Source organism: Centroberyx affinis, unplaced genomic scaffold, assembly GCF_046629955.1.
Source record: "Centroberyx affinis isolate AG114_WGS23_722 - 3 ecotype Tasmania unplaced genomic scaffold, CSIRO-AGI_Caff_v1 ptg000111l_1, whole genome shotgun sequence".
Taxonomy (NCBI): Eukaryota; Metazoa; Chordata; class Actinopteri; order Beryciformes; family Berycidae; genus Centroberyx; species Centroberyx affinis.
In genome coordinates, this window is record NW_027278813.1 from 199,908 (window position 1) to 225,430 (window position 25,523).

Below are 25,523 nucleotides of genomic sequence, written 5' to 3' on the forward strand. Positions count from 1 at the left end.
CTAGATGAAACTCACCCCCCTAGCTCCTTGTTGAGTTTCCTAGATACCAGCCCACACAGAGGGGCACCCCCAACAAGCATTACCCGGACAAGACGAATACAAATTCGTACTTACCCGTGTTTTCTGTATTGGGATCCTGCTGATAACGCCAATTTGTTGAAGAAATGTTCTGTAGTCAGAGGTTCGTCTTACTTGAATATATATTTATTAAAAGGAGTCTCATGAGAGGAAGAGATGCACACAGCAGGAGGCTAGGTACACTTCTTCAAAGAGAAAGAGATTGAACCAGTCCTTTATGTATCTCCCAAGGATGTAGGCTACAGAATGCACTGACATTAGAACAGGTCACCAAAGTAGAGTAGAAGAAACACGTTATGTCTTATGTTAGAGCTTCCATAGACATCTCGGAGACGTCCAGGAGCCACTCTGACAACAACACCTCTGCATTGGTAAGTTATGACACAAGGATTACAGTGAGGTGACCATACATCATGAAACCTTACATTCCCTGAGGTGACCCCATTTTCTTCCACATGATCTTTCCAAAACTGTCAATGGCAAAAAAAAATCTTTTGAGAAATTGCAAAAAAAAAAAAAAAAAAATGTTCCCCATTAATGACCATGTATGTTTTAAATTCAACAGCATATTTCTAATTATGTGGCTTAGTCTTTAGGCAATGAAACATTATGAGATATGGGGTGGGGGGTGCCATTTATCAAGCAGAGGAACATATTTTTTAAAAATAAAATATATACATATACAGTATTGATTGATGGCAACTTAATATTTTCCTTGAAGAAAGGGAGAAAGAAAGAAGACTTCTAGCCAAAATCATTTATTTTCCTTCCAATTTGCAACAATATTCTTTTCTCTTAGTTTTTTTAAACATAAAGCTGGTCACAGAGGGGGACATACATTCAATAAGCAGGTGGAGAGAAGGTAAAATGACAGCCAGTTAGCACCTGATCCTGTATAGTAATCCAAACTAGATAAAGAAACAAAAAAGGCAATTCAGTCAAAAGCGGCAAAGCCTATTGTCTTACCATAGCAGGCGTTGTCATGGGTCAACAGAAAAGCAGTTGACAGGTAAACACTGGAATTGTCACAATACATGTAAGACACCTGAACAGTAACTACCACCACAAAACAAGCAGCACGGCAAGGTGGACTAGTGTTTAGTGCCATTATATTGCAGGAGTAGATAAGTAAAGTAAACAACATATTCATTCAACATATTTCTTAACTGATGTGCTATGGAGGCTTGGAGCTTGCTAAGAGAGCAGTGTTGCACACAAGGCGTGGTAATGTTAAGCCAGAACATAACGAGCTGACTTTCTAAACATTGCTAATGTTTTTCACAGAACAGTTATATGCATCTATAGAAACCCTGTGTGGTTAAAGCCGTGGGTTTGCCAGTGAAATAAAGAGGAACGAAAGAAAGAAGAGAGAGAAGAGAGACAGTTTATGGTTTGTCCAGCTCAGTCATAGAAAAAAAAGGCGTTAAAAAAAATTGAGATTTGCTCATAATGGTCATTTCTGCTGCAACCTGGCGGCTTTGAACTTTGACACCCTTTTGGGGGGCTGCTGGGGCGGGGCCACGTCCGGGGCCACCTCCTCCTGTTTCCTCTCCAGTATCGTTGGCAGAGCTGGTGGAGCAATGGTCAGGTGGGGAACAGCTGAAGGCATCGGGTCCTTCTCCACCACCGTGCCTGAAAATGCCTGGAGAAAGAAAAAAAAAAAACAAGAAAGGAAAGGTGATGTTAACTTGGCTTGCCGTGACTGATCGCTTTGACGTAAATCAGACCTGAACTGAAAAATGTAGCGTCATTAGTGAAACAGCAAGAAAAACTTCCTCCTGGTCTCCGGCGGTAGTTGCTGTCCGCACTGACATCCCTGCAACAGGTGTCGTTGCTATGGCGATCTTGACGACAACAACGATGGCGACCGAGTCGGCGTTGATGCCCCACACCAGACCCGGACGTTCACACAAACGTTCTTACTGCGTTTATTCTGTGAATTTTGTTTACAGGCACTCTCTGTGATGCCTGTCCAGGTTTCATTTTTTTTTTCCCTAATGAGGTTTCCGTGGGCGTTCTGCCTCATTGAGGGTTCTAAGGTTGGGGGGTTTCGTTTTCATGTATTCTTTCATAATGTGGGTGTTTTAAGCCTCTAAGTGTGATTTAGGGCTGTACAAATAAGCCTGACTTGACTGAACTTGAGACCGTGAGAAAGCGAGAAGTAAAACTAACACTAAAAAGACAATCGCATGTGTGTGTGTGTGTACCTCGAACCGGCTGGCGGGGTGCAGGGGGACCGCTGTGGGACTGTCCTCCTCTGTGATGCCGTCGCTGGTGTCGCTGTGCGTGGCCTCGTCGTGGCTGAAGCTGCGTCCGATCACCCGCCGCTCGTCGAAGTCCGCCGCGCTGCTCTCGCTGGTGTCGCTGCACACGCTGTTCTCTCGGCTTCGCGACTTCAGGATGGACTTCCTGGGGACGGGCTCCCCGTTCTTCACGTCCACAAACAACCTGACAGAAACAGCGACCGACCGGCGTGACCAATCAGAAGACAGGAACCTGGCAACTAACACACCTCATACCTGAACAACAGATGTGCCGCTTTGGATCAATATTAAATATGTGACCTACTATTTTGCCATTTATTCTACATAACCTGTAAACCAAATTTAGAGTGGGTTTGTGGTTTTACCTGTAGATGTCTGCTGGTGTTGTGATTTTGTGAAGTTCGTGATGAGAGTGACCGTTATTGTGGCCATTTTTCTTTTTCCTCTTTGAATGTTCCTTCTGCTCTTTCCTTTCACTGAACTTCAGTGTGGTGTTTTTTCCTGTGTTTATCCTCACCTGAAGAGAAAGACAGAGATGGGTGATGGATGAGACAAGGGAAGGAGGAAAGAAATGAGAGAAAGCCACGACAGCAACAACAGAAACAGGCTGCAAAACTAATAGTGAAGGAGAGAAAGGCCAAGCATTCTTTTCTTGACTTTCATGGCCAAAAACAACTCTGCAGAACATTCCAAGAGATTGATCGTGCTCACCTTCTTGGGTTCGACTGTATGAGAGAAATAGATGGTGGGCAAACAGTTGCCTTCCTCTTCCTCATCATCTTCCTCCTCTATCCTATCTCCGTTAGGTGGCGCTTTACTGTGAGGCACGGAGCTCCAGCTGGGCTTCGAACTCAGTCCGTTCACCGGATGAGCAGCATCTCCCTCCTTCTCCTCCTCGGAGGAAGAGGATGTTGTGTCCTCACCGTTCGTGTCTGCGTTGTCAGACATTCTGAGAAACATGACAAAGAGACAACTTCAAGTTTTCAGTAGAGCAGAAGGACCTGCAATGTTTTAGGCCGCTATTAAACTGTTTCACTGGGTGAATAAGTGACAGAAACACCCCGTGTGCGTGTGTGTTTATGTACCTGTCCTGCTCATCTTGTTGCTCCTCCTGTTTCTCGAGCTCATCCAACCTGGCCCACAGCTCCTCCTCTGTCAGTATGCCTTTTCTGCTCCCTCCATCGCCATCCTCTCCTTCATTCTCCCCTTCCTCATCTTCTAGGTCCAACACGGCATCCAGCTTGGGCTTAGATTTGGGTTTGTGAGCTATTCTGTGCTTTCCTGTTAAAGCAGACAAGATGAGAAACAAATTCATAAGCCTGTTTAGGCTAAATGATGCTCTAGTTATGGCCAATATGAGCAGTAACGGGTTAAAGTTATTTGTTGCCTTTTTGACTGCATAATCTACAGCATGTACAAGTCAAATGAGGTCAGTAGAAAGACTAAAAATACCTTTGGTGACAACAGCCTCATTGTTTCCAACCTCTTCTTTTATGTCAATGTAGTCTCCTTTACTCTGAAGAGGAAGCACAGTCAAAACGTGAGTTGGTGTATAGTCCCCACATCAAATGCAATATCTTATTTCAGAGAAGACATTCAAAGTAATGCAACATACGCCTGGTGTGGTTTCTAGATCCTTCGTCAACCCAACTCTGGCTTCAAAGTTCTTCATTGTCTTGAGCAGATCATCAAGTTCACTCTTCACATCTGTAGAAAACAGGTGCATAATGATCAGAAAATTGCATTCAGGGGAGCAAGGGGACAGACTGGCTGTAAGTTAGAAAAAGAGAGATGTGAATGAAATATTTAAAAAAAAAATATGCATCAAAAAGTAAGACAAGCAGCCGCTCAAGAGTTAAAATCCTGAGCATGTTGGGGGAAAAAAATGAAAAATGATGACACAAACAGTTCGTAATATCTTCTGCCCTGAATACTACTCCGGATCATTAAATCTTCACAACAATTAAGCCCTTTTACTAATAGCAGCAGAGGGCCCTTGTTTCCATGGCGATCGTGAGCCCCTCCAGTCAGTGCGTCAACTGGAAGTGAGGAAAGGTCAAACACGGAAGGCCTGACAACTCAGCCGCTGTCTGACACATTTCAGCCAGCTATGTTTGTATTACAGCACTTAGCTCTGTAATAGCGGGGTGGGCAGGGTCAGAGGAGAGAAGGGGGAGGGGGAGGGAGGGACGGGCTGTGGCAGCACGTTTCTGCTTCACTAAACACTCTAATAATGTTCACATCAGAGATCGTTACTTAGGCCCATTTGACTTGATATGAGATTTTCAGGCCCAGAATGAGCAGCGTGGAAAACACGGGGGAAATATGGCCAGACACTGCCTGTGTTTGCAGAAACAGTGAAACACCTCTTTTTACTGAAAGATTTCTTGCACTTAGCCAAACAAAAATGCTGTATAGACGGGATGAGACTTAAATCTGACCATAAGAGAGGAACAGGTAGGGAAAGCTGTCACAGGCTTTACCACAGAATCAGAGACAACGGTGAACTTTAACATATGAACACATCTACAGTAGTAAGTAGAGCAACTGAGCCTTCCTACCCAGTTGAGCCCTTGTGAAATAAAGTACCCTCGTTCTTCAGTTTACTTATCAGAAGCAGCATTAAAGTAACACATCCCTCGACAAGGCCTAAAAGACAAAAAGTCTGAAAAGTATCATCTTATCTGTGCACAGCATGGACATCAAAACCCCCCCAAAAAATGTTTCTGTCAGTATTCTATGGTGAAAGATGGCAAGCCTCCAAGCCGTTTTTCACATCAGTGATTCTTTTCAGGTGCTTGAAAAAACAATCTAGACCTGAGGTAGCAGCGCCCTCTGCTGGATGAGAGAGAGCAGTGCTGAGCGACAACATCAACATCCAATGTTGCCCATTTAGAGACAGATGGAAGACACGTATGGCGACTTTACATCAGTTAAGCTACAATGAAGCAAAAATGGTTTCCAACACAAACTCACATTTCATCCTGTGATCGACTATCTTCTGAGCCTGCTTGGCAGAGCACTTGGCAAACCAGTTGTCGCCGAGCAACACGGTGACCTCGTTGGTGTGCACCAGCTTCCCAGGCATGAAGGCCAAAGGGCCAAATGGCACCTGTTACAGCACAGTGGATAGTAAATCAAAGGAATGACAGAGAAAAGACTGAAATGAAGCAGGTGGCAGAACGTTGACATCAAAGTGGAGAGGGAGAAGAGGAACAGAAAGATTTCACTGACAGTAGTGAACCTCTTGCATGTTTCGGACCACTTCTGCAACGCTGAGAATATCCGCCCAGCTCATTATACTTGGCTAAATTTGCCCCTTGCTATGGGGAATTCTGTCTAGTCCAACATGCATTCACACCTATCAAAACAAACCATGTTGTGCTACAGTGTGTGTGTGTGTGTGTGTGAGTGGCCATGGAGACTCTTCTCTCCTGTGTATTTCATAGAAGGGCGGCACCATACCTAGATATGCGTGGCACTTACTGTGATATCATAAGAAAGTTGATCTGGGAGAGTTTTGAGGCGGTCATTCAGGGCTTCATAGTCACCTGATACTTTCTTCCTGCAAAATCATGGATTTGCATTTTTGTTAGGTCAGCAACTGTCCAAAAATATTTTTTTTCACTTGATGCCACAGCTCTCTTCTGGGGCCATTTTATCCAACCTAGTGAGCATTTGGTTTCATTAATTTGGGAATGTGAAACAAAACTGAAAGCAAACCATAGCTAGGGTTATTGGTTGGTTGCCATTTCTCTGCCAGGGGAGAGCTGATGTAGCCCAAATGGCCACAAGATGTTGCTGTTATTCATTTGTATTTTCTTGCATCTCCATTCAGAACACAGACAATATAAAACTTTGGAGGAAACCATGACAGTAGAGCAATCGACAAAAAATTACTCAAATACAAGCAAATACTAAAGGATAAAGACACAACCACAACTACAGTTGACGAGGCTTTGTTAACAAGACTCACCAGTGCTGAATCCGACCTTCACAGTCTTTCACCACCTGTTTTTAGGACAAATAATTTAAAAAATGAATCACATTCACGATCTCTGAATCCTACAGTCTTGTGTTGAGGATTTAATGGCCTAAATAAAAAATATAATATCAAATAAACCACAGTACACAGTAAAAAAGGAACACATGTGGAGGACTGTGATTACAAGTTGTGGGGAAATAGGCAAGTATTGACTTTGAAGAAATGAAGACTGCCCAGGTACTTGTGAGGTATACCAGTTCAGAAACAATCTCTGATTAGTGCTCTCACTTCACTGGTACTTCATAAACTGTAATGCAAATACACAATTGACAAATTTGTTGTTTTGGCTGAGTTAAAAGGATTACCATACACACACACACTCACTCAGAAAGACAAAACACCCAAGCACATTGGGGAAGTGGGGGGTGTAGACAAACACAGCTGTCAGATTGCATGTCAAGTGCTGAGGGACAAAAGCAGTAACACCCCTCCTCTGTGACATGCCTTTGTTAAACCAGTGGTTCCCAAAGTGGGATCCCGGGGCCCTCCCAGCAATCCTTGAGGGGGTTCCACGGGTCCTCCAGCAAAATGAGGTGGACTATAATTTCAGCATTAACTCATTTGAGGATGAGACAGCAAGAGAAGGCAGAAGAAATACTATACTGATAGGAGGTTTCACTCCCCCCACTGCTGTGTCCACACCTACAGTGTTCATTTGGTACTGAATCATATCAAAACAACAAAAACTTTTAAGATGGGGAGTCCCAGAGACAATATGATATAATTTGGGGGTCCCTGGTCGAATATGCATCAGTATGTGAGGGGGGCGTTGACATGAAAAAGTTTCTGAACCGTTGGTGGAAGCAACTGACTAGCTAACCAAGTCACCTAGCTAACGTTAGCTGCTTAAGCAATGCAGTAAAATAACTCGTACAATTCCAGTTTATACACCTCCAAAGTCTACAGAACTATCACCCGACAGGTATGTGAGTTTGGAGCAAGATAAAACTTGCAGTACGAGTTGGCATCCGGTACTGAGGAGACGAAGTGAGATTTCCTCCAGGCAGCCGACATAAACAAGAACGCGAACATGTGACTGGCGACAAGGAAGGAAGCTTCTCGAAAATGGATGGCCATAACTTGCAAATGATTTACCAGTGCAAGTGCGCCCTACAGCTAGTATAATTAGTGCACAAACGTTGACTTAAAATAAAAAAAGTACTGTAGTAGACTCATTCATCTTGCAAACATCCTTGCAGGTCCACCGCGTGCGTGAAAGCGTGGCGAGTGGCGTCGGCTCGACGGTGTAGTTAAAATAGCCAGCACGCAATTCAGGTTCAAACTGACTAAATTACCTTTTCATGTTCCTCTCGAAGCCTGTCAAATCCCACGAAATGCTCGTTATTCCTTGTGCTTTTCTCAGCCATTGTCACCCACGTGTCTGAAAATGCAAACGCGATGTTTTGCGACCCCAAAACAAAGCTCAGGGGTTGTTGTGAGTCCTAAAGAAGTGTTTATGAATGCAGCAGCAGGTATTGCTGAGACCCGTGCTGGTGTTATTCATCAATGGGGCAGTGGTAGTTATCCGCTCTCTCGGAAGTGATAGCATCTCACACGCTCATTTCAGGGTTGCTGCATGATCTCAAAAAATATCCACGGTGGCAATATTCCTTCAGATTAGCTGAATCTTCCCCGTCACTGTCCCTGCGCCATGCTCCTCACATCACAGTCAAGCCCACCACATTCAAACACGACTACCGGTCGTGTTTTTCCAAAATAAAACCTTCATTGGTGAAGGTCTCGCGACGTCTTTGAGTATTACGACATACCAACGCTAAACTAAAGACTGCATTCAAGGATGAATCTGTAGTCATTTAGAATAAAATTGTTTATGTGTGCTTTGTTGTTCTGTTCACCCAAACACTGATTGGCTCAATGTCAATCCGATATGACATGATACGGCGATTGCAAGTGCTTAAGGGCTCTGATGTGGACTTAAGTGGAGACTGTTATTGAGTCTGCAAACCTAAAAACTTTCCACGTACATCAATAAATGAGGACAGTGGGGAGGCATCCAAAAAACACACCAAGCATGGCAAGTGTTGGCAAGACAAAAATATCTGTAAATTATCTGTAAATGCAAACAGCTAGAGTAGTAGTTTATTGCACTTGTGTATGCAGTAATTGTATCTTCAGATACCACATTTTATAGTCTAAGCTTCAGTCAAAGGGGAAAATATACTTCCTCGTATTTTGCATATGATTTCCATATCTGTTTTTATCTGATTGATGAAAATAGATGGTCAAATACATGAGCTTTCCACATGAGACCGTTTGTGTTGCTGTATTCAAGGAAACATGTGATGTCATTAAGTCTGGCTTTGTTTCTTCTTTTGTACAATTTGAAGCCTTGACACCCTCTCGCACTTACACAAAGGGATAGTGGGGGGCACAATATCCCCTTTTCTGCACTAGTGACACATTTTACGCTTTTATTTTGAAGGCAAAATATCTCACTTTCCGTCTTATTCTAGCTGTCGATGGCTAGCTTGACGCAGCTGTTCCTCTGTCCCCCGGTGTATTCTGGGTAAATGTTGAGATTGGACAAATGTAAACAGTCGACATAAATACTGTTGCTACGCTTCCACAGTGAACAGCACAGTCGTTCAGTATATCAGATACCGAACATCGAGCTAGTAGAAAAGTAGCAGCGGGTTTGTTTCACACGTGACACGGTGGTTCTGCTTATAGCTGCATAAAACATCGCAGTTACAGATGCATCATCTTCTTGTTTTGACTACTCAGCTGTGTGCATAACATCCTACATATCAGTGCAAGTCAAATAGTGTCAGACAGAACAGTAATTTTGTGATAATAAAAGTGCAGGTTACAATAACATAATACTTCTGGTAATATAATACTTCCATGTTCCAACCCCCTTCTTCTGCTGCAGCTCATTGGCTACCTGTGTTGCCTTTGGGTGTCGTCGGAAATATCCCCATTACTAGCTGAGCGACCCAAGGATATGGATGTGGTTCTCAAAGTTATCGCGTCTCGGGAGTTGCAAGATGATTTATGTGATAGAAAAAAAAACACATTTCTACTATACAAATGTATTATCATGTGTAATTTTTCAGATTTTTCTCTAATTTGTGCTTTTTGGGAGCCATGGCAATGCTGAATAGCTTTCAGCCTCTAGGCCTCCTCTTATAATCAAATGAAACAACCTGAAAAGGGAAAATCATTCTTTAAACTGTTCACCACTCTGCAGCCTGTGATGGGGGTCGGGAGTAGCATCCCTTCGTTTTAAGGGATCACGAGCCAAAACGATTGAGAACCATGGATGGAAAGCATGGAAGACCCAACGATTAATGGTAAAAGTGATTAATGACTTAAAATTAATTACATATCTTATGCGAATTTTCTGTAACTATGTGTCTTTTGATTTCTAAAATAAAACAACACGAACTACTATTACTACTTATGTTATTCAAATTCAAAAGCACTGCTACATGTCGTGTTTACAACTTCTCTTAGTAGCACTTGAAGGCAGCACGTTTTTTGACCCACACACTCTCCCATCAAGCATTGCGACCATGACCAAGCTCAGAAATCAGAAATGAATGACGCCTGGGATGAATAAAGAGATTACAACACCACGAATCTTGAGTCAACAGCAACTATTCATGAGGCTTTCATAACACACCAAGGTATGTTAATAAAGACTGGTACGCGCAGTAGACCTTTTATCGAATAGACAGCGTTGTTGTTTTGTAGAGAGACGTGATTACAATGATGCCATAGATATATGGTTGATGATACCTGCTGATGCAATCAGAGCTATTACACTATTAAATGTATTTACTTTTGATAACTGCTTTAGCAAATCAATTATTACTGTTTGTCATAATATATGCAGAATGATGTTTAGTTTTCTGTCATGTGTTGCAGTCTATTGTATGGCAGTCTCTTCTGTGACTAAATTGTTGATTTGTCTACATATCACAACAGTGTTCAACAAGTGTTCCTGATTTCATATTCTATGATTATTGTCAGATCCTCAAGTAGCCTACAGTTATCAATCATTATAATAACTTATATAAACTGTAACAGTTATAATTCTGTGTGATTTCACAGAATGTCTCATCGAATTGCTGATGTCATGAAGCTCTGTTGTGAGTTATCAGCCAATCAGCAAATAAAGACCACAGTGACGGGCTCGGGGAAGGGGGCAGCGGCTGCTGGGGGGCTGGCCTTTGCTGGAGGGTTGGTTGGAGGTCCACTCGGTATCGCAGTGGGTGAGTAGAAAAATACAACTTTTTTTTACTCAACCTTGTGAAAAATACAGTCTACAATCATCTTGATTGATTTGTGACTGTACTGAAGCACACACAGTGTAGTCTATACAGTTGTTATTGAGGCAAAGGCTTTAGTAAGATTTTATCTCTGGTAAAATGTACCAGTAAAATGTCATTAATGTCAATAGGACAGGTCAATACTGTTACTTAACCCCGCCCCTCTCCATAGGTGGTGCTGTCGGGGGTCTTCTGGGGTGCTGGCTGACCAGTGGGCAGTTCAAGCCACTGCCTCAGATCATCATGGAGCTTGCCCCTCAGCAGCAGCAGAAGCTTTATGATGATGTCATGGCCATCCTGGGTGAGATCCAGTGGATGGACGTGGCCCAGCTCACCGCTCTGGTGATGGGCAACGCGGCCCTGAAGCAGCAGCTTACAGGCGCCCTCGTTGGCTATATCACCAGGGAGCTCCAGGCAGAGGTGCATTATGTGGATTAGTCTCTCTTGTCACACTGGGATACCTGGCTCAGAGGACCGAGTCCCCAGGTGGTCCCCGTGGTGTCTTTGTAAACAACATGAAGTGTTTTGATGAAGGTGGAATCATTATATGATGGAGTAACACACTTTGCAGTGTTTGTATACAAGAGGATTCATGAATGATGGAGCAGAGACTTTTGATTAAATGTGAAAGCGCAGGTACCATCACAGTCTTGGTAACAGGTATACTGTTAAAAAGGAGGTTGACACATTGCTGTGAATTCATTTACAACTTAAAATTGCTAATTTATTGAGTGAAGTGTAATTATTATCAACTGAATTATTTATGTCCTTAATGACACTGATAATCATGTGTCTGCCTTTGGAAGTTACTACTGTGAACTAAGGCCTGGTGAGGTGTATGTGAGGCAGCTACAGTGTAGCATTGTTCTCAAAGGGTACAGTTTACTATCATATTTCAATATTGACAGTTATATACTGTATGAGTCAGTGCCAAGTGTAAAGGTCATGTTGGTGTAAATTGCTGATCAAACATCTGCTTATCAGTTGATAAGAGTAGGGATTTACCAGCATCTATGTAAAGTCTCTGATGGTACTGCCATCACTGAGTCAATCCTAACTCTTTACCTCAAAGTTTGAAATTGTTTGAACAATAAAAAAAAGAAAATGGATGTTTCAACTTGACTGATTGTTTCATATAGTTATGTAGAGCACACTTTCTCTCATTCCTGGGAATCATATCCTTCCTCACTTTGCAGCTTTAGACTTTTTTCCCTTGCCACTCTTAACAGATTACTCATGAAATCCTCATCTTGCCGTTGGACATTATTCCCACTAAATGTCAAAGAGGCCCTTGATACTGCCCCCCCTCCCTCCTCCCTCCTTTTTTTAAGGCATCATAAATAGTTCCCCGTCTTCTGGTTCTGGTCCCCACTTTGTTAAACACACCATGGTCCTGCCTCTCCTGAAGAAACCAGATGTCAATCCATTTGGTCTTAATAATGATAGACCTATTTCCAAAATGCCCTTCTTGTCTTAGGGCCTGAATTGAAAAAATGTCATTACAGCTACTGTCTTTCATGAAAAATTCAATCAGGTTTCAATACTGAGACCGCTCTACTCAGAGTGACTAACAACCTCCTTGTTGCTGCTGACAGAGATGACTGTTCAGTCCTAATTCTGTTAAACCTTAATGCTGCTTTTGACGCTGTTGATCACTGTCCACTGTTCTGTATCATTGTGTAAAAAATTAAGTCGGACTCTTGTTGATAGAAATGTTTTTGCTGTGACTGCAGTGCCTTCTCTGCCCCGGCACATCTCAGTTATGGTGTTCCCCAGGGTACGATCCTATTTCAGTCACCTTTTGTGGTTTTTATTGTGCTTCCTTTCTGTATTTTTTGTCCTGCTTTTATACTGCTTTGTTCTGTTTTTGTCTTTTATTTTTCTGTCCTGTATTTTTGTCAGATTTTTTTTGTCTTTTATTACATCTGTTTTACGTCCTTGTCTCTGTGAAGCACTTTGTAACTTTCTTTTGAAATTTGCTATGTAAATAAACACATTTATTATCATAAGTTATTATTATTTGTAAATTCTCAGCATTTTAGTTACACCACCATTTTGAATGTTAAAACAAGGCTAATCTATATAATCTAGCGTAATTTAGAGTATGAAGACATTCAACCCACAATGTGGCACAATGTTTGGAATAAACACGTCACCTTTTGAAGAGTGAAAAGATACAACAACAACTAAACTTTCACACAGCTTAAAATCTTCCTTTATTAGTAAAGAGAGATCTTTTCATCTCACGTCACAGTTCTCAGACAGACCCGTTTAAAAATACATACTAGAGTGAAGAGCTGAGATCCAGTATCTATCCCACCACAACTGTGTCATCATCAGGGAATTCATAATAGGGAACCTCCAGGTTGAGGGGGGCAGGTCCCTTTCTAATTCTGCCTGAGGCGTCGTAGTGGGAGCCATGGCAAGGACAGTAGTAGCCTCCGAAGTCTCCAGAATTGGCGATGGGCACACAGCCCAGATGGGTGCACACGCCGAGGACAATGACCCACCTGGGGTTGAGCACTCTGTCCTTGTCGTGCTGGGGGTCGCGCAGCTCCGCTAAATTCACACTCGCCTCGGCAGCGATTTCCGACTCTGTGCGATGACGGACAAAGAGAGGCTTTCCTCTCCACTTGAAGGTCATGTTTTTGCCCTCAGGAATATCGCCCAGCTTGATTTCAATCTTGGATAAGGCCAGGACGTCCGCTGACGCACTCATGGAGGAAACGAACTGGCTGACCACCGTCTTGGCTGCGTAGACGGTCACTACAGTAGTAGCTCCGGTGACCAGGTAGGAGAAAGCTCTTCTCCCCTCACTGCTCTCCTGGGAGGAGCCGTGTGGGTCAACAACCTGGGGGCGACGGTAGTCTGTAAAGTCAGGAATCTTGATGTCTGTGTGGGCGAGGCGGACTCCTCCGGGAGCTGCAGAGGAGACATTGGATGCACCAAGACAGCAGCATGCGTACCAAGTTAAAGGACATGGAGATGGTAAACTATACATTCCCATATTTACAACACATGCCATTGAAAAGTAATGCTTGATAACCTTAATCTAATTTGGCTAAGAAAGATACAAGAACACGAAAGATGGCCCCCTAATCATTCTCTTCACCAGATAAAACTGACTTTGAAACCAGAACAACTAAAGCTGTAGTCTTTCTTGCTACTGTTCTGCATGTGACTGCATCATCAGGTGGAGGATTTGCAGCAATCCAACGAGATACAGAAGCGAACTGAAGTGTAATGGTGTGTATATATGCATATATAAGCATGTCATACAATGACTAGTACATAGAGATGAGGTTGAAAATAGGCGAAGTGGTCCTTAAATACTATGCTCATTTGTTGGAAGAAACACAACTTTGCTTGTGTCTTGGATACATTTAGGAGAGGCAGTTTATGCCATTACAGCTGTACTGTTACTGGTTTATAACGGTGACATGATGTCCGCCATAACACTTTAAATCCTTAACCAATCACAGCGAGTTGTTCACAAGGATAATAGCTTCTACGGCATTCAAGTACGGCGGGGTAAAAATCTAAATAAACAAATCCCTTCATATTTACCCGTTTTGGCTGAATCTACACTTGTTAACTAATTTAATGACAGATGTCACAAAAGACAGGACGCAGCCTAGCAACATTAGCAGCTTTTAGCGCTAGTAGCTTCTCAGCTAGCCCGACCTTACCGGCAGCTCCAGCGGCGGGCACCACATCCTTAACGGCTCCGGGGAACACTTTTACCGAGTGTTTTGTGGCCTGCAAGTACGGGGAAAGACCCCCGCAACGAGCGGCGAAGGACATCATCTTAAAACGAATTAAGAGATCTCCACTGAGCAGTTGGGGACACGCCGACCTTTCTTACGGAAAACTTGGGTGCACCTGTCTGTTCGGCTTCACTAGAAACCCGCTCCGCCTTTGCAACGTTCCGCGTAACATCGGTGGGGTTAAACGAAGTGCCCCGTTCCATATTTTTCAACATTATGTGTTATAATTTTATTTTACAGTCTCTAATTAATATTTTAATTACCTTATATTTGTTTTAGAATTTAGATATGGGGATACTTTGTTGCAAAATTGCAGAAACCTTACACAGTTTTTAAAGAACGACCAATTTAGTGCAGGCACTTGTCTCAGTCAGACGTATCCAGGGGTCCTCGTGTTGTAAACAATACAGGAAGGGTCTTCACACAAAATCTGGAGACGAGCTACGGTGCACAATGGTAACATGAGAGAAAGAAAAGAAAAAATGAAAATACCAAAAAGAAAACTATTCCTCTTGATAATTTTTGCATATGTGGCGTTTTCACTCTATGCTGCATACAATGTGTTCTTTAGCACCAAAGTCATCTCCCGTGTGCACAGGGTGGTGAAGAAAGAGACTGGAGCACCCTCAGGTACCTGCACAAAACACCAACGTTAGCTAGCCGTAAGATGACAGAAATTCGAATAAATAAGTAGTTAAAACTCCTTTCTTTCTCATGCTAGATTTTGGAAATAATTGCGGGTGGTCTGGTGTGTTTACAGGTGGTGTCAGAGATGGCGGAGCTGCTGCACCGTTCATAGAAGATGAGGAGTGGAATCCATGGGAGGATGAACAAGTGGAGTACAACTCTGCCCTGTACAAGAAGAGAGAGGCCTTCAGACAGCACATGGCTCGGATAGACAGGAACAGACCCAAAAGACACAAGGTCCAAATCTGGGGCAAAGCTGCCATAGGTGAGTCATGTTTTCAAACCCCTTACAGCTTGCAGAGCAGGCCTGTGTTGTGACCTGGGAAGAAAATGGCATTGTTGTGACTTGACAATGACTATTTCAATAAATAGTTAATACTAGACCCAGTTATTAGTTAGATCCAGTTAGTACAGACTAGGCCCACTTTTACAAACTTTTTCTGATAGGAGTTCATAAATCAGATTAGATGAAATCTGACATTTTTCAAAATTGATAAATGACATTCTGATGATTCACTCTGGGATGTGGAATGGGTAATCAAATCCTAGCTTGAGTCAAGCTTAAATGTTGTTTCTGCATTTTTCAAAACTTAAAGGCAGAGATTAGGATAGTGTTGATGCCAAAAATCAGGATAATCAGGGCATTAAACATAATCAAGAAATAGTGATGTAATTGGTTAAAACATGGAGGAAATGCAGCCTATACATGTTGGAATAGATATTAAAAATAATATTTAATGTTGACATTTATTAAATGAGTAAAACCTTCAAAACAAAGTCTCATACTAACTGCTGGCATTACAGCAGATAGTGTAATCTCTTTATCTTGTGTTTTCTGGATCAGAATGATTCTATATACTAATTCAAAAAAATGAAAAAATAACAGACTAAAAATTAGCAAGACTGGTTTGATTCTGGATTGTTTAAAGGATTAGAAAATTTGTCTAATTCTGATGCAGATTGAATGTTTTGAAAAACTGTTCCCCTTTGTTAAATTGCAATCGGTAAGAGGGTTCTTTAGTGATAAAGGAGAATTGTGTTAGATAGGGAGAATATTACTTGACAAGTGCTAGTCAGAATGCCGTGTCTTGTTAGATTGGTGCAGTTTAGTGTGATCAATAACCCCAAAGGAAATCAGTTGACTCAGGTGAACAAATATCAAATGAAACTACACTTCAAACAGGTTTGATCGGTTCCAAAACAACTTCCCACAGCCCCTTATTTTAAGAAAAACCACTGAATTAATCTCTCTTGCTTTAGAGAAAGAGAGGGAGAGATACAACTTTAATGATCCCCGTGGGGAAATTGCATGATTTTATTTATCATTTAGAATGTTAAATAAGCCTTCAAATGAGAACATTTCTTACTCATAAACAAATTAGTTGCCATATGTTTTTTTGATAACTCAACCCTGTAACATCTAGATTAGGCTGGTGCATGTTGCTGCCTGTCTGATGCCCCTGTAGATTTATGACAGCAGAGCCTGATGTCCTCTGTAGTCACCATCTGTGGGTTAGCACATCATTCTCTTGACATCTGAATTGGGCTTTTGTGTGCTTACCTTGGATTATGGATTGGATTGCAACATCAAACCCTGTGTATTGGTAAATGCATCTTGATTTTCCTTCTTCTCCCCTTTCCTCCTTTGCTCTTCTTCATGGACTGCCATATTTCCCTCAAAACTAGGAAGCGAGCTAAAATGTGGCCAGGCTGGGCTCAGTCACTATATACACCTGACAATACCAAGACTGACCACATGCATATAGATGCAAACTACATAAAACAGATTGATGCCTGGTAATTGAGCACCCTTCATCTATGGAAGTCTGGTAACTTACGAGTTACAACATACTGGTACTGCACACATCAACATTTTAACTGTAGTGGCAAAACCAACCCTTGTTTTCTCTTCAGGACTTTACCTTTGGGAACATATTCTGGAGGGGCCGCTCAACCCTACCGACAAAGTAGCACAATGGAGAGAGGGGGAGCTGCAGTCAGGGAAGATTGATTTCAGGTAACATGTCACTGATGGGATGCTTAAACACTGCCAAACCTAAACCTATATGTCTCCGTTTGGGAGTCTATTAAATACACTTCACAGTAGAACAACCGCTGGATTAGACAAAATTCGACTCTCTCTCCTCTCTCCCTTCCTGCTTCCCTCTCTTCAGTTTCTACACAGGTCCCGCAGTCGTCCAGGGCCACGTCCCTCTGGATATGAACAGCCTGGTCCTGGTCCTGAACGGCCGGGAGCAGCAGAAGATCTCGTACTCCACGCGCTGGCTGGAGCACGTGCACGCTCTGGTGCAGGCCCACACCGTGTCTCATGTGGCCGTGGTCATGCTGGGCAACGAGCGCTGCGCCAACGACTGGATCAGCCCCTACCTGAAGAGGAACGGGGGCTTCGTGGATCTGCTGTTCCTGGTGTACGACAGCCCCTGGGTCAATGACAAGGACGTCTTCCAGTGGCCGCTTGGCGTTGCCACGTATGTCATTGTTTAGTATTTGTGTGTGTGTGTGTGTGTGTGTGTGTACATCATTGGTAGTCAACAATAGTACATGATATTATGCTGGCTGCTGTTTAAATGAATAACTCTGTTCTGTCTGTCTCTGTGCAGATACAGACAGTTCCCCATGATCAGGCCTAATGCCCAGATGATCACCTCCAGCAGGCCGTACCTCTGCAATTTCCTAGGAACTGTTTATAAAAATTCCACAAGAGAAACTCTCATGCAGGTGCTGAAACAAGCCGGCCTGGAGAAAGAGTGCATCACTACTGCCAGGGAGAAGTAAGTCATGACTCGGTCTTTGTTTGAGTCTGATCTGAAGAATATTAAGAATATCAAGCTCTCCTCTTCACAGAGACATGATACCTAGTGTTCTCTTTCTTGCATAAAAACATCATTTAGATTGTTTCTGATTAAAGTGTTGTATTGTTAACATTAATATACTCATGACTTTAATCTAGTTGTTCTGTATAAATGGCATAAACAAATACAATAACAAATAGTAATCAATAAACATTGACTGTGATAACATGCACATAATATTCCACTAAAATGCCCTCCTTCCAAAAATAGTAAGCTGTTTGCATGATTTACTAAACCGCATGTCACTGTTGCCCCTGTGACCCCAATTCATTTAGTATTTGTCAGTGTTTCCTGTAGAATGGGGTGGGAGTAATTTTGGTTGTGAGACCCAGGTTCGCTCCTGGTTCCATTCCAGTGTTAGGTGCTGTAGGTGTTGCAGTTTCAGAATGGCTTTTATTTTGATAATTGTATCATGGCATATGGACAATTGTGCTATAATGCCGTTGTAATTCACTGCCATTTTTCTTGAGCAGGCTGTGCAATAAAGCCAGATGATGAATTTTAATTTTATTTATATTTTTCTAGCTGTAGGGGGCCACTGCAGTTAAATTAATGTAACAGAAACACTGTTATTAGTGGTAGCTAAATTTAGCGTGTCTACCAGAAAACCCAACCTAGAATTTCAGTTTCAGTTTGTTCTTAGACTCGTTGGAATATATGACCATAGTGGGGTAAGATAACTGCTATGAATTCTTTCTTAACAGAGCATACATACACCATATAGTAGTACTGGAATACACAGTGTCTTATAACGCCTGTCTTATGTGTACTTTGCCTCAGGTGGCTCCCTCAGGAGACAGCAGACAGTCTGACTCGCTACCAGACGGCTCTGGCCCAGAGCGAGCTCACACTCTGCCCCGTAGGGATCAACACAGAGTGCTACCGCCTCTACGAGGCCTGTGCTTACGGCTCGGTCCCTGTGGTGGAGGACGTCCTGACGCCGGGGACCTGCGCGACTGGGCCCAGCTCCCCGCTGCGCCTGCTCAAAGCTGCGGGAGCGCCCTTCATCTTCCTCAGTGACTGGAAGGAACTGCCTGCCGTGTTGGAGAAGGAGCGAGGGATGAGCCAGGAGCAGCGGGTCGACAGGAGGAGGAGGCTGCTGGAGTGGTACAGCGGCTTCCGGCAGCAGATGAGGGAGAGGTTCACCGAGGTCATCGAGGAGACCTTCTTTAAAAGCGGTTGACCGCGGTGGTTAATTAGTAAACCCTAAAAAGGTCAACATGGGTAATGTTCAACACTGGTTTCATTTATTGTGCGGTGCGTGGAGAAATGCGATATTGGTGTCGTGATCTTGTTCATGTTCAGTGTAATACTCCTGTGCAGGTTATTTAAAAAAAAACCAATTATGGTATGTAGGAAAGTTGAAAAGCTGTCACTACTAGTCAGTAACGTTTCTGTAAAGTGTCCCAGGACACCACTTTATAGTTGCCATCTAAATGTTTACAATGGTGGAATGTTCAGGCAATTAGCGACCATGAATGGTGAACTGCCTTTGCATTTTGAAGTCCTTAATATTGTTTTAAATATGCATTTTTGTACCTCTGTTTCTACATAATTAATATTGTGTTTTTAAATGCTCTGATCTATTAGAAAACATACTCCAAGGAAACTATGATGGTACAACTGGTTTAGGGAGGAGATGATTCTGTGTTTTGTAGGCTTGGATCGGAAATAGTGCAATGTGTCTATTTGGGATTGTGTAACAGCCTGAAAGTGGATGTTGTTGCTGTGGCATGTGTTGCTTTCCTGAACAAAAAAAAAAAAAAACATAACATGAGTCATGTTTTTTTCAATGTAGTGGTGCATGCATTTCTAAACGGTGCAATAAAATGGAGTAATGTTCTGAAGAAAAAAATCAGTGGATCTGGTCGTCTTGTCCTTCTGCCCCCCTGCAGATGGCGCTGTGCACCACCTCGTGCTCAGTTGGTAGAGTGTTCTCAGCTGCATTTTAATGGAAAATGATTTTAATGGATTTTCTTGTTACAATGATGATGAGCAAAGGCTTCAACTTTTGAGTTTAACCCAAATCACCACAGATGAGATAATATTTTAGACCAAACAGCATACTGTGCTAGGAATGTTTATTGTTTGTTCTCAAGATTACCATTAAACTTTGATTTAATGAATGTGAGTTGTGTTCATTTTGGAATGTCCAATTAATATTTCTCAGTAAACGTAAAAATATGAAATACGGTACAATGGCCATAATTTGACCTTAAAGTGATTATGTTTGCTGAAACAGGAACCCGAGCTGCAATAGCTGTGATGGATGCTGTAGGGTGTCTGCAAGTTATTAAAAAGTCTAGTTGAAATGTCTCAAATGTGGTTGAGTCTCATACAGTTTCAGATAAATGTAGGGAGTGAAATTGATCTTTAATTTGATGTAATCTGGCAATATAAAGATCTTGAAAAGTCTCGAGTCTAACTTGCAGAAACCTGTAGCCTCCCTGTGATGGTACGGGGGAAGTACAAAAAGACGCTTACTGATTTGGGAATTAGGGTGTCAGTCCATTCGTGTCCACTGTGTGTGCTTGTGCCTCACCGATGCAATCCCTCCCTTTCCTTTTTTCCCTGCGAGGCTCCAGCTGCTGTGCTGCAGTCGGCCTGCCCTGTCTGAGCTCAGCCTGCTGCTGGGAGTGGGGGAGAACAGCGTCGAGGGAGAGCAGGGGAAGTGTGCGGGTCCCAAAAAAAAAACTAGAAAGCACCACCAAAAGCGCTACACCAACGGTCCAAGTCGACTAATGCGTTCCGGCTAGGTTGTTGGCACTACTTTGCGGCGCGAGCGGGACCGCGGAAAGCTCTGAATACCTGCCACGGAGATAGTCAAACTTGATTTTCTGTGGTAGCAGTGCTGTTGCGCGGCGCCGACTGCTCCGAGAGTTGAGTGGATCCATTGGTTGGAGCAGGATTGCGCATTGGCCCTGCTGTATCCAACGCCGATCCCGTGGAAGAAGGGGAACAATGAAGGACTAAACATTTTTTTTCTCTTTGCTCCGACCCGACCCGCGCTTGTTGCAAAGTTAATTCGCACCGCGCGCAGTTTAATTTTTTTTGTCTCCCGCTTTTCCTCGCGTTCATTTTCGCCCTGTGTGGGATGCGTCGGATGTTATAGGAGCCCGCTTGTTGACAAACAGTTTTACAAGAAGTTTACAACAAGCTCCGCGCACGAGCAGCCAGAAAATGTCCACGCCGAGGTTCAAAAAGGATAAAGAGATCATCGCGGAGTATGAGAGTCAAGTCAAAGGTAATGTGGACTTTAAATGTTTAGCATGGAAATTGTTTTTTTTTTTTTGCTTGCTTGGAAATTTCACAGGAAAAGCATCCCGTCCAGCACAGGAAAAGGCTAATTCACGCTTGACCTGGATGCATATGAATCATCTTCAGCGATGTATCGTGGTAAAATATTACCTCCAGTCGGTGTTCATTAGGCTACAAGTCAAACAAGCACCATAACCAAAACATCACATCCTCATATAACTTAATGATAAACAGGCCAACTATGAGTTTATGTCAGACATTTTTGTCAGCCTAAAAAGATGGGTAAACTTTATTTCACAAATAAACAGCTGGTTAATGGAGTTTAGGTGGGTTGATCCTCCACTACATCCCTCGTCATATCCTACTGAGGGGCATGTTGCTTGGCAGACTATGTAGTTTTAAGATGGTTAGCAGCAGGCTTCACCGGTGACAAAATTAGTCCGTTTCTATAGTCTTTAACATAGAGTTGTGGTCTATTCTACAGGTCCAGTTCACTATCTTCCATAGTTATATCTTCTATGCTCTGTGCTAGGGAGTAAATAATCTGTTGTTTACATTGAAGTTGTATCTCCCATAATGCTCCAGTCTGTGTTATTTTATCCACTGAAACACATTTCACTATTAAATTGTTCTGGTGCCTTTACACTGAAATATTATGTTTGCCTTACAACCTGTTACTGTGAAGGCTTGTGACTGATGCATGATTGGTGGAGGAGGTGTCCTCACCATGCTGTGTAGTTACCACAACATTACAGTGTTATTAATTATAGTAATGGAGAGAGGAAGCAGGAAGCCGCCCCCCCCCCATCATCCCCTCCACCCCCATCATCCCCTCCACAGGGAGGTCAGAGGTCAGCTCAGCTACAGAACAGCGCCCCCTGCAGCTGGTCAGTGTCTTGCTCAAGGACACTTCAGCAGGGCGGATGTGCTGACCCAGGGGTTTGAGCCTGTGTTGGTTCCTAATCACTACACTTCCCCTTATGTTACAGTAGGCGCTACCTTAAATATCCTCACTTCGTCCTTGCTGTGTTATTACACTATACTAGATTGTGGTTTATCTCTCTCTCAATCTCACAGCCACACACTCACTCTAAAGCATAAAACTGCTACTTGCCCTGATTTAGATGGATGATTTAGAGGTGCGCAGGGCACCTTGATGATGCCACCCTAACTCATCTTGTCTCCTCCATCTCCTTCGAGCCCCCTGCATGCAGAGCAGCAGTAGTTTATTCCCAGACAGACCAGCGCAGGAAAGAGGCAGTCGCTGCTCCGGGGTAACCATGGGGATTTGGCCCCCAGCCAAGGAGCTCTGTTCTCCAGTGCCGTCAGCATGCTGAAATACCACCTATTCATGTCTCCGTATCCAACCTTAAATCCAGAGAGAGGGGGGAGGGGAGTGTGTGTGTGTGTGTGTGTGTATGGGGGGGGGGACGGCTGCTAGAGGAATTGTATTGCATGTGGTTGGGCAGAAGCTCTCATTTGCAAGGAATGTTCAGCCCCCTTTCTTCTCCCTGTGAGGATGACTAAGGGCTTTCAGCCTATAATAGAAGATGATGCACAGTCATAGGGGATGCTGAACAAGAGATGACGAAGCCTCCCATTTGTCATGCAAAGCCCAATGGGGTAATAACAGCAACCTGATGCAACTGAGAATAGCTGTTGCTAGAATTCATATATGGGCCACTGGAGCCTCAGTAAATGGATGTTAAGTCGTATTATTTTGTTTAAGATGCAGAATTAAAGGCTAAGGCACTAAGGTGTGTCACACATTGTAAATATTCCTGTGGATATTTTCTTAGGGAAGGTTAACATCATAGGTAGCACCTAACTATTTGCATAAAGTACTGTACTTGTTCTGTTTGCATTGCAAGTAACCTTTGGGAATGCAATTTAAGTGACGTTTTATTGCTTATCATTCAAATATACTGTATGTTGCAGCTGTTGACATTTCTGAGCGATGAGTGTGTGAAAGGCCAAAAAGTCACTGTGGAATCCCTTTGTGTGTAAAATGTTTAGGAAACTTTGCCAAGATATCATACTCCTACCCTCTTAATTTGTATACACAATCCTCTGCAGTTGCATTCACTGTAATCCTGACCCTTGAGAGAAATTATGTTGCATATTTTCAGACTCAGCAAATACCGCCATATTATCTCTATAGGGAAGTTATTATGTTTGTGCTTATTCTTAGTCATAACAATTTGCTTGAGTCTTTAGTAAGTCTCATGACTACTACCAATGTGGATAATTTGGAATTGCAGCTGCGAGGCTATTTAGGTCATGAATACTACTGGAAGAAAATACTGAGTAGTAAGTTTTACATATAAAGTCAAGTCAGTTAAGTAGCTTTTTTCTTCTTATAGAACTTAAGCACAAGAGTATTGAGAGATAATGAAGTGGATACAGTCTGCAGTGTAGCAGTGATAGGGGCAGACTCTGGTGTACAGACATTGATTACTCAAGAAGTAGAACAACAAGCAACCCAGAAAACAGCTGGAGAGGATGTTTGATCTTCTGGCTCATAGTCTGTCTCAGAACTGGAAAAATGGTCTGGTTTTCGCTTTATTTGGGCAAATATCTGGGGGCCAGTTTCGGTTCATCTTATATTAGCCTATTGATCTGTAGCCTGAAGCCTGAACTTCTTATTCTGCAGAGGAACAGATGTACCGTGTTCACCTCCATAAGCCATTATCCAACTTCTCTGATTATCTATCAGTCATTCATGGCGTTTACACCAGCAATTCCCATTCTACCTGAGAATTATGAGTCATTATTTATTCCTGTCGTCTTACAGTGTTCTGCCAACTTCTGAGAGCTACAGTATGCTGAGAGCCATTGTTATTCAAGTCAGTAGATGTAGGTATTTAAATGAATCTTGTAATTCTCTATGGTGACTGTGTGTCTGGCAGCCTCCCTGCGACGGCTGACACTACTGTTCTCGGTCAAAGCCCAGTCTGTCATTCAGCTGACATTCATTTCTTAAGCATCCTCCAACAGAGACTTTTTTTTACCCTCCCACAGATGGAAATAAAACGGATGCCATTTTGACTGTTCAAGCGTAAAGGAAATTATTCTTCCATTGAAAAACATTCTGTAGCATAAGGGTTTAATTTCTGTGAACTTCTGACTCTGTTTTCACCAAGGGTCATCTTGTTTTGGAAACAACAAAAGACTGTGGGATTCATTTGTGCTTCATAGCACGCATTAGAGTCAATTTAAGTCATTTTAAGCAGGCTAGAGGAAGGCTGTGGGTGCGTTGGCATTCTGTCCGTGCCTCTGTGTCTTTGGACTGTTTTCTCTTGGGCAAAGTGTTGGTTTGATGTCAGACCGTGGCTTGCTGTTTGTGGCCCGGGGGTCGTGACTCAGATGGCAGGACCCCCTTGAGCCTCCGACAGGGGTCCTCTCCCAAATCATCATAAAGGCTTCCCCCTTTGACCTGCCTTCACTACCTTTTGAAATTGGAGTCCTGCCCCGCCGCATTCTCAATGAGAACGGCCGGCCATAATTTGTATGTGGGGAGATGAAAGGGTGAAACCTGCCCAGAGTCAGTGTGGTTGTGATTATCTTTCAAATTGATTGGATTTGTATTGTGGTTAACAGTCATTAGTTTGTTTACTTTAGTAACAGTGGGAATTTATGCTGTGGAACTGCCTGGCAGAAGATGAGTATATATTTGATGAACGCTGGTTCATGACACAAGGGTAATATATTTGACGTTTGGATCATGAGCAGTCAACACTGGAACTTTGCTTTAAATCTGTCTTTCATCGCTTTCTTAGTGAAACAAAATCCACCGTGTAAAGAGACTTCTACATGTGGTGATCTAAAGAGTATGGTGTGCTAAAGCTGCCTGCTCTTTATTTAGACACGCTCCTCAGCTGTACCTGTGGCTCATCTCGCTGACAAGACTGTTTCAGATTATAAAAACACTGGGAACACTTTAGAGTACATTACCAAATAGTCTCTTCAGTGGAAGACATGCAAACATTCGCTTGCAGAGTGCTTTCACAGAGTATTGAACACCAAATGAGTCCTTTACTCCCTTTCAGTGTATTATCCAGCAAGTGCAATTCACATCAACATCACATAAAATATTCTATACATTACAGAAAATAGAGCCTGCAGCCTTGTTATAGTCAGAAGTTTTGAGTGAAGGTAGATCAAGGTTCACCACAGGTACCTGTCTGATTGCACAGTAGTTTATGTTGGGAGGCCCCTCAGCATGTAATACTAGCACTTTTATTGGCGATGTCAGA

General features: G+C 42.8%; 5 protein-coding genes across 10 annotated transcripts in view; 3 read left to right on the plus strand and 2 right to left on the minus strand.

Moving 5' to 3' along the window:
* Positions 1 to 820: 820 nt before the first annotated feature.
* On the minus strand, positions 821 to 8,041 carry uri1 (URI1 prefoldin like chaperone). The gene is made up of 11 exons (XM_071526435.1): positions 7,683 to 8,041; positions 6,319 to 6,353; positions 5,829 to 5,907; positions 5,319 to 5,454; positions 3,958 to 4,049; positions 3,795 to 3,858; positions 3,428 to 3,623; positions 3,054 to 3,291; positions 2,708 to 2,859; positions 2,286 to 2,526; positions 821 to 1,720 (listed from the first exon to the last, which is right to left on the minus strand). Exons 1-11 carry the CDS (start codon positions 7,752 to 7,754, stop codon positions 1,532 to 1,534), a joined length of 1,494 nt encoding a protein of 497 aa, XP_071382536.1. The 5' UTR covers positions 7,755 to 8,041; the 3' UTR covers positions 821 to 1,531.
* Positions 8,042 to 9,912: 1,871 nt separating this feature from the next.
* LOC139649979 (protein C19orf12 homolog) lies at positions 9,913 to 12,564 on the plus strand. The gene is made up of 3 exons (XM_071526505.1): positions 9,913 to 10,037; positions 10,465 to 10,625; positions 10,855 to 12,564. Exons 2-3 carry the CDS (start codon positions 10,466 to 10,468, stop codon positions 11,118 to 11,120), a joined length of 426 nt encoding a protein of 141 aa, XP_071382606.1. The 5' UTR covers positions 9,913 to 10,037; position 10,465; the 3' UTR covers positions 11,121 to 12,564.
* A 323-nt stretch (positions 12,565 to 12,887) lies between these two features.
* Positions 12,888 to 14,579, minus strand: LOC139650000 (cytochrome b-c1 complex subunit Rieske, mitochondrial-like). Its single transcript, XM_071526528.1, has 2 exons — positions 14,372 to 14,579; positions 12,888 to 13,604 (listed from the first exon to the last, which is right to left on the minus strand). Exons 1-2 carry the CDS (start codon positions 14,487 to 14,489, stop codon positions 12,994 to 12,996), a joined length of 729 nt encoding a protein of 242 aa, XP_071382629.1. The 5' UTR covers positions 14,490 to 14,579; the 3' UTR covers positions 12,888 to 12,993.
* A 310-nt stretch (positions 14,580 to 14,889) lies between these two features.
* On the plus strand, positions 14,890 to 19,781 carry rxylt1 (ribitol xylosyltransferase 1). Of its 4 annotated transcripts, none has more exons than XM_071526539.1 (6): positions 14,890 to 15,079; positions 15,210 to 15,401; positions 17,051 to 17,153; positions 17,311 to 17,625; positions 17,758 to 17,928; positions 18,790 to 19,781. In XM_071526539.1, the coding sequence occupies exons 1-6, from the start codon at positions 14,911 to 14,913 to the stop codon at positions 19,190 to 19,192; spliced, it is 1,353 nt and encodes a 450-aa protein (XP_071382640.1). In that variant the 5' UTR covers positions 14,890 to 14,910; the 3' UTR covers positions 19,193 to 19,781. The 4 variants fall into 4 exon arrangements, with proteins under 4 accessions (XP_071382640.1, XP_071382648.1, XP_071382656.1 ...); XM_071526547.1 differs by having other exon boundaries at positions 15,231 to 15,401; XM_071526555.1 differs by having other exon boundaries at positions 15,252 to 15,401.
* Positions 19,782 to 20,735: 954 nt separating this feature from the next.
* The window catches only part of srgap1a (SLIT-ROBO Rho GTPase activating protein 1a), an 88,432-nt gene continuing 83,644 nt past the window's right edge, over positions 20,736 to 25,523 (plus strand). For all 3 annotated transcript variants that reach the window (XM_071526270.1, XM_071526277.1, XM_071526286.1), the window contains exon 1: positions 20,736 to 21,253. In XM_071526270.1, the coding sequence (XP_071382371.1) occupies positions 21,190 to 21,253 (64 nt within the window). In that variant the 5' untranslated portion in view covers positions 20,736 to 21,189. The remainder of the gene's footprint in view (positions 21,254 to 25,523) is intronic.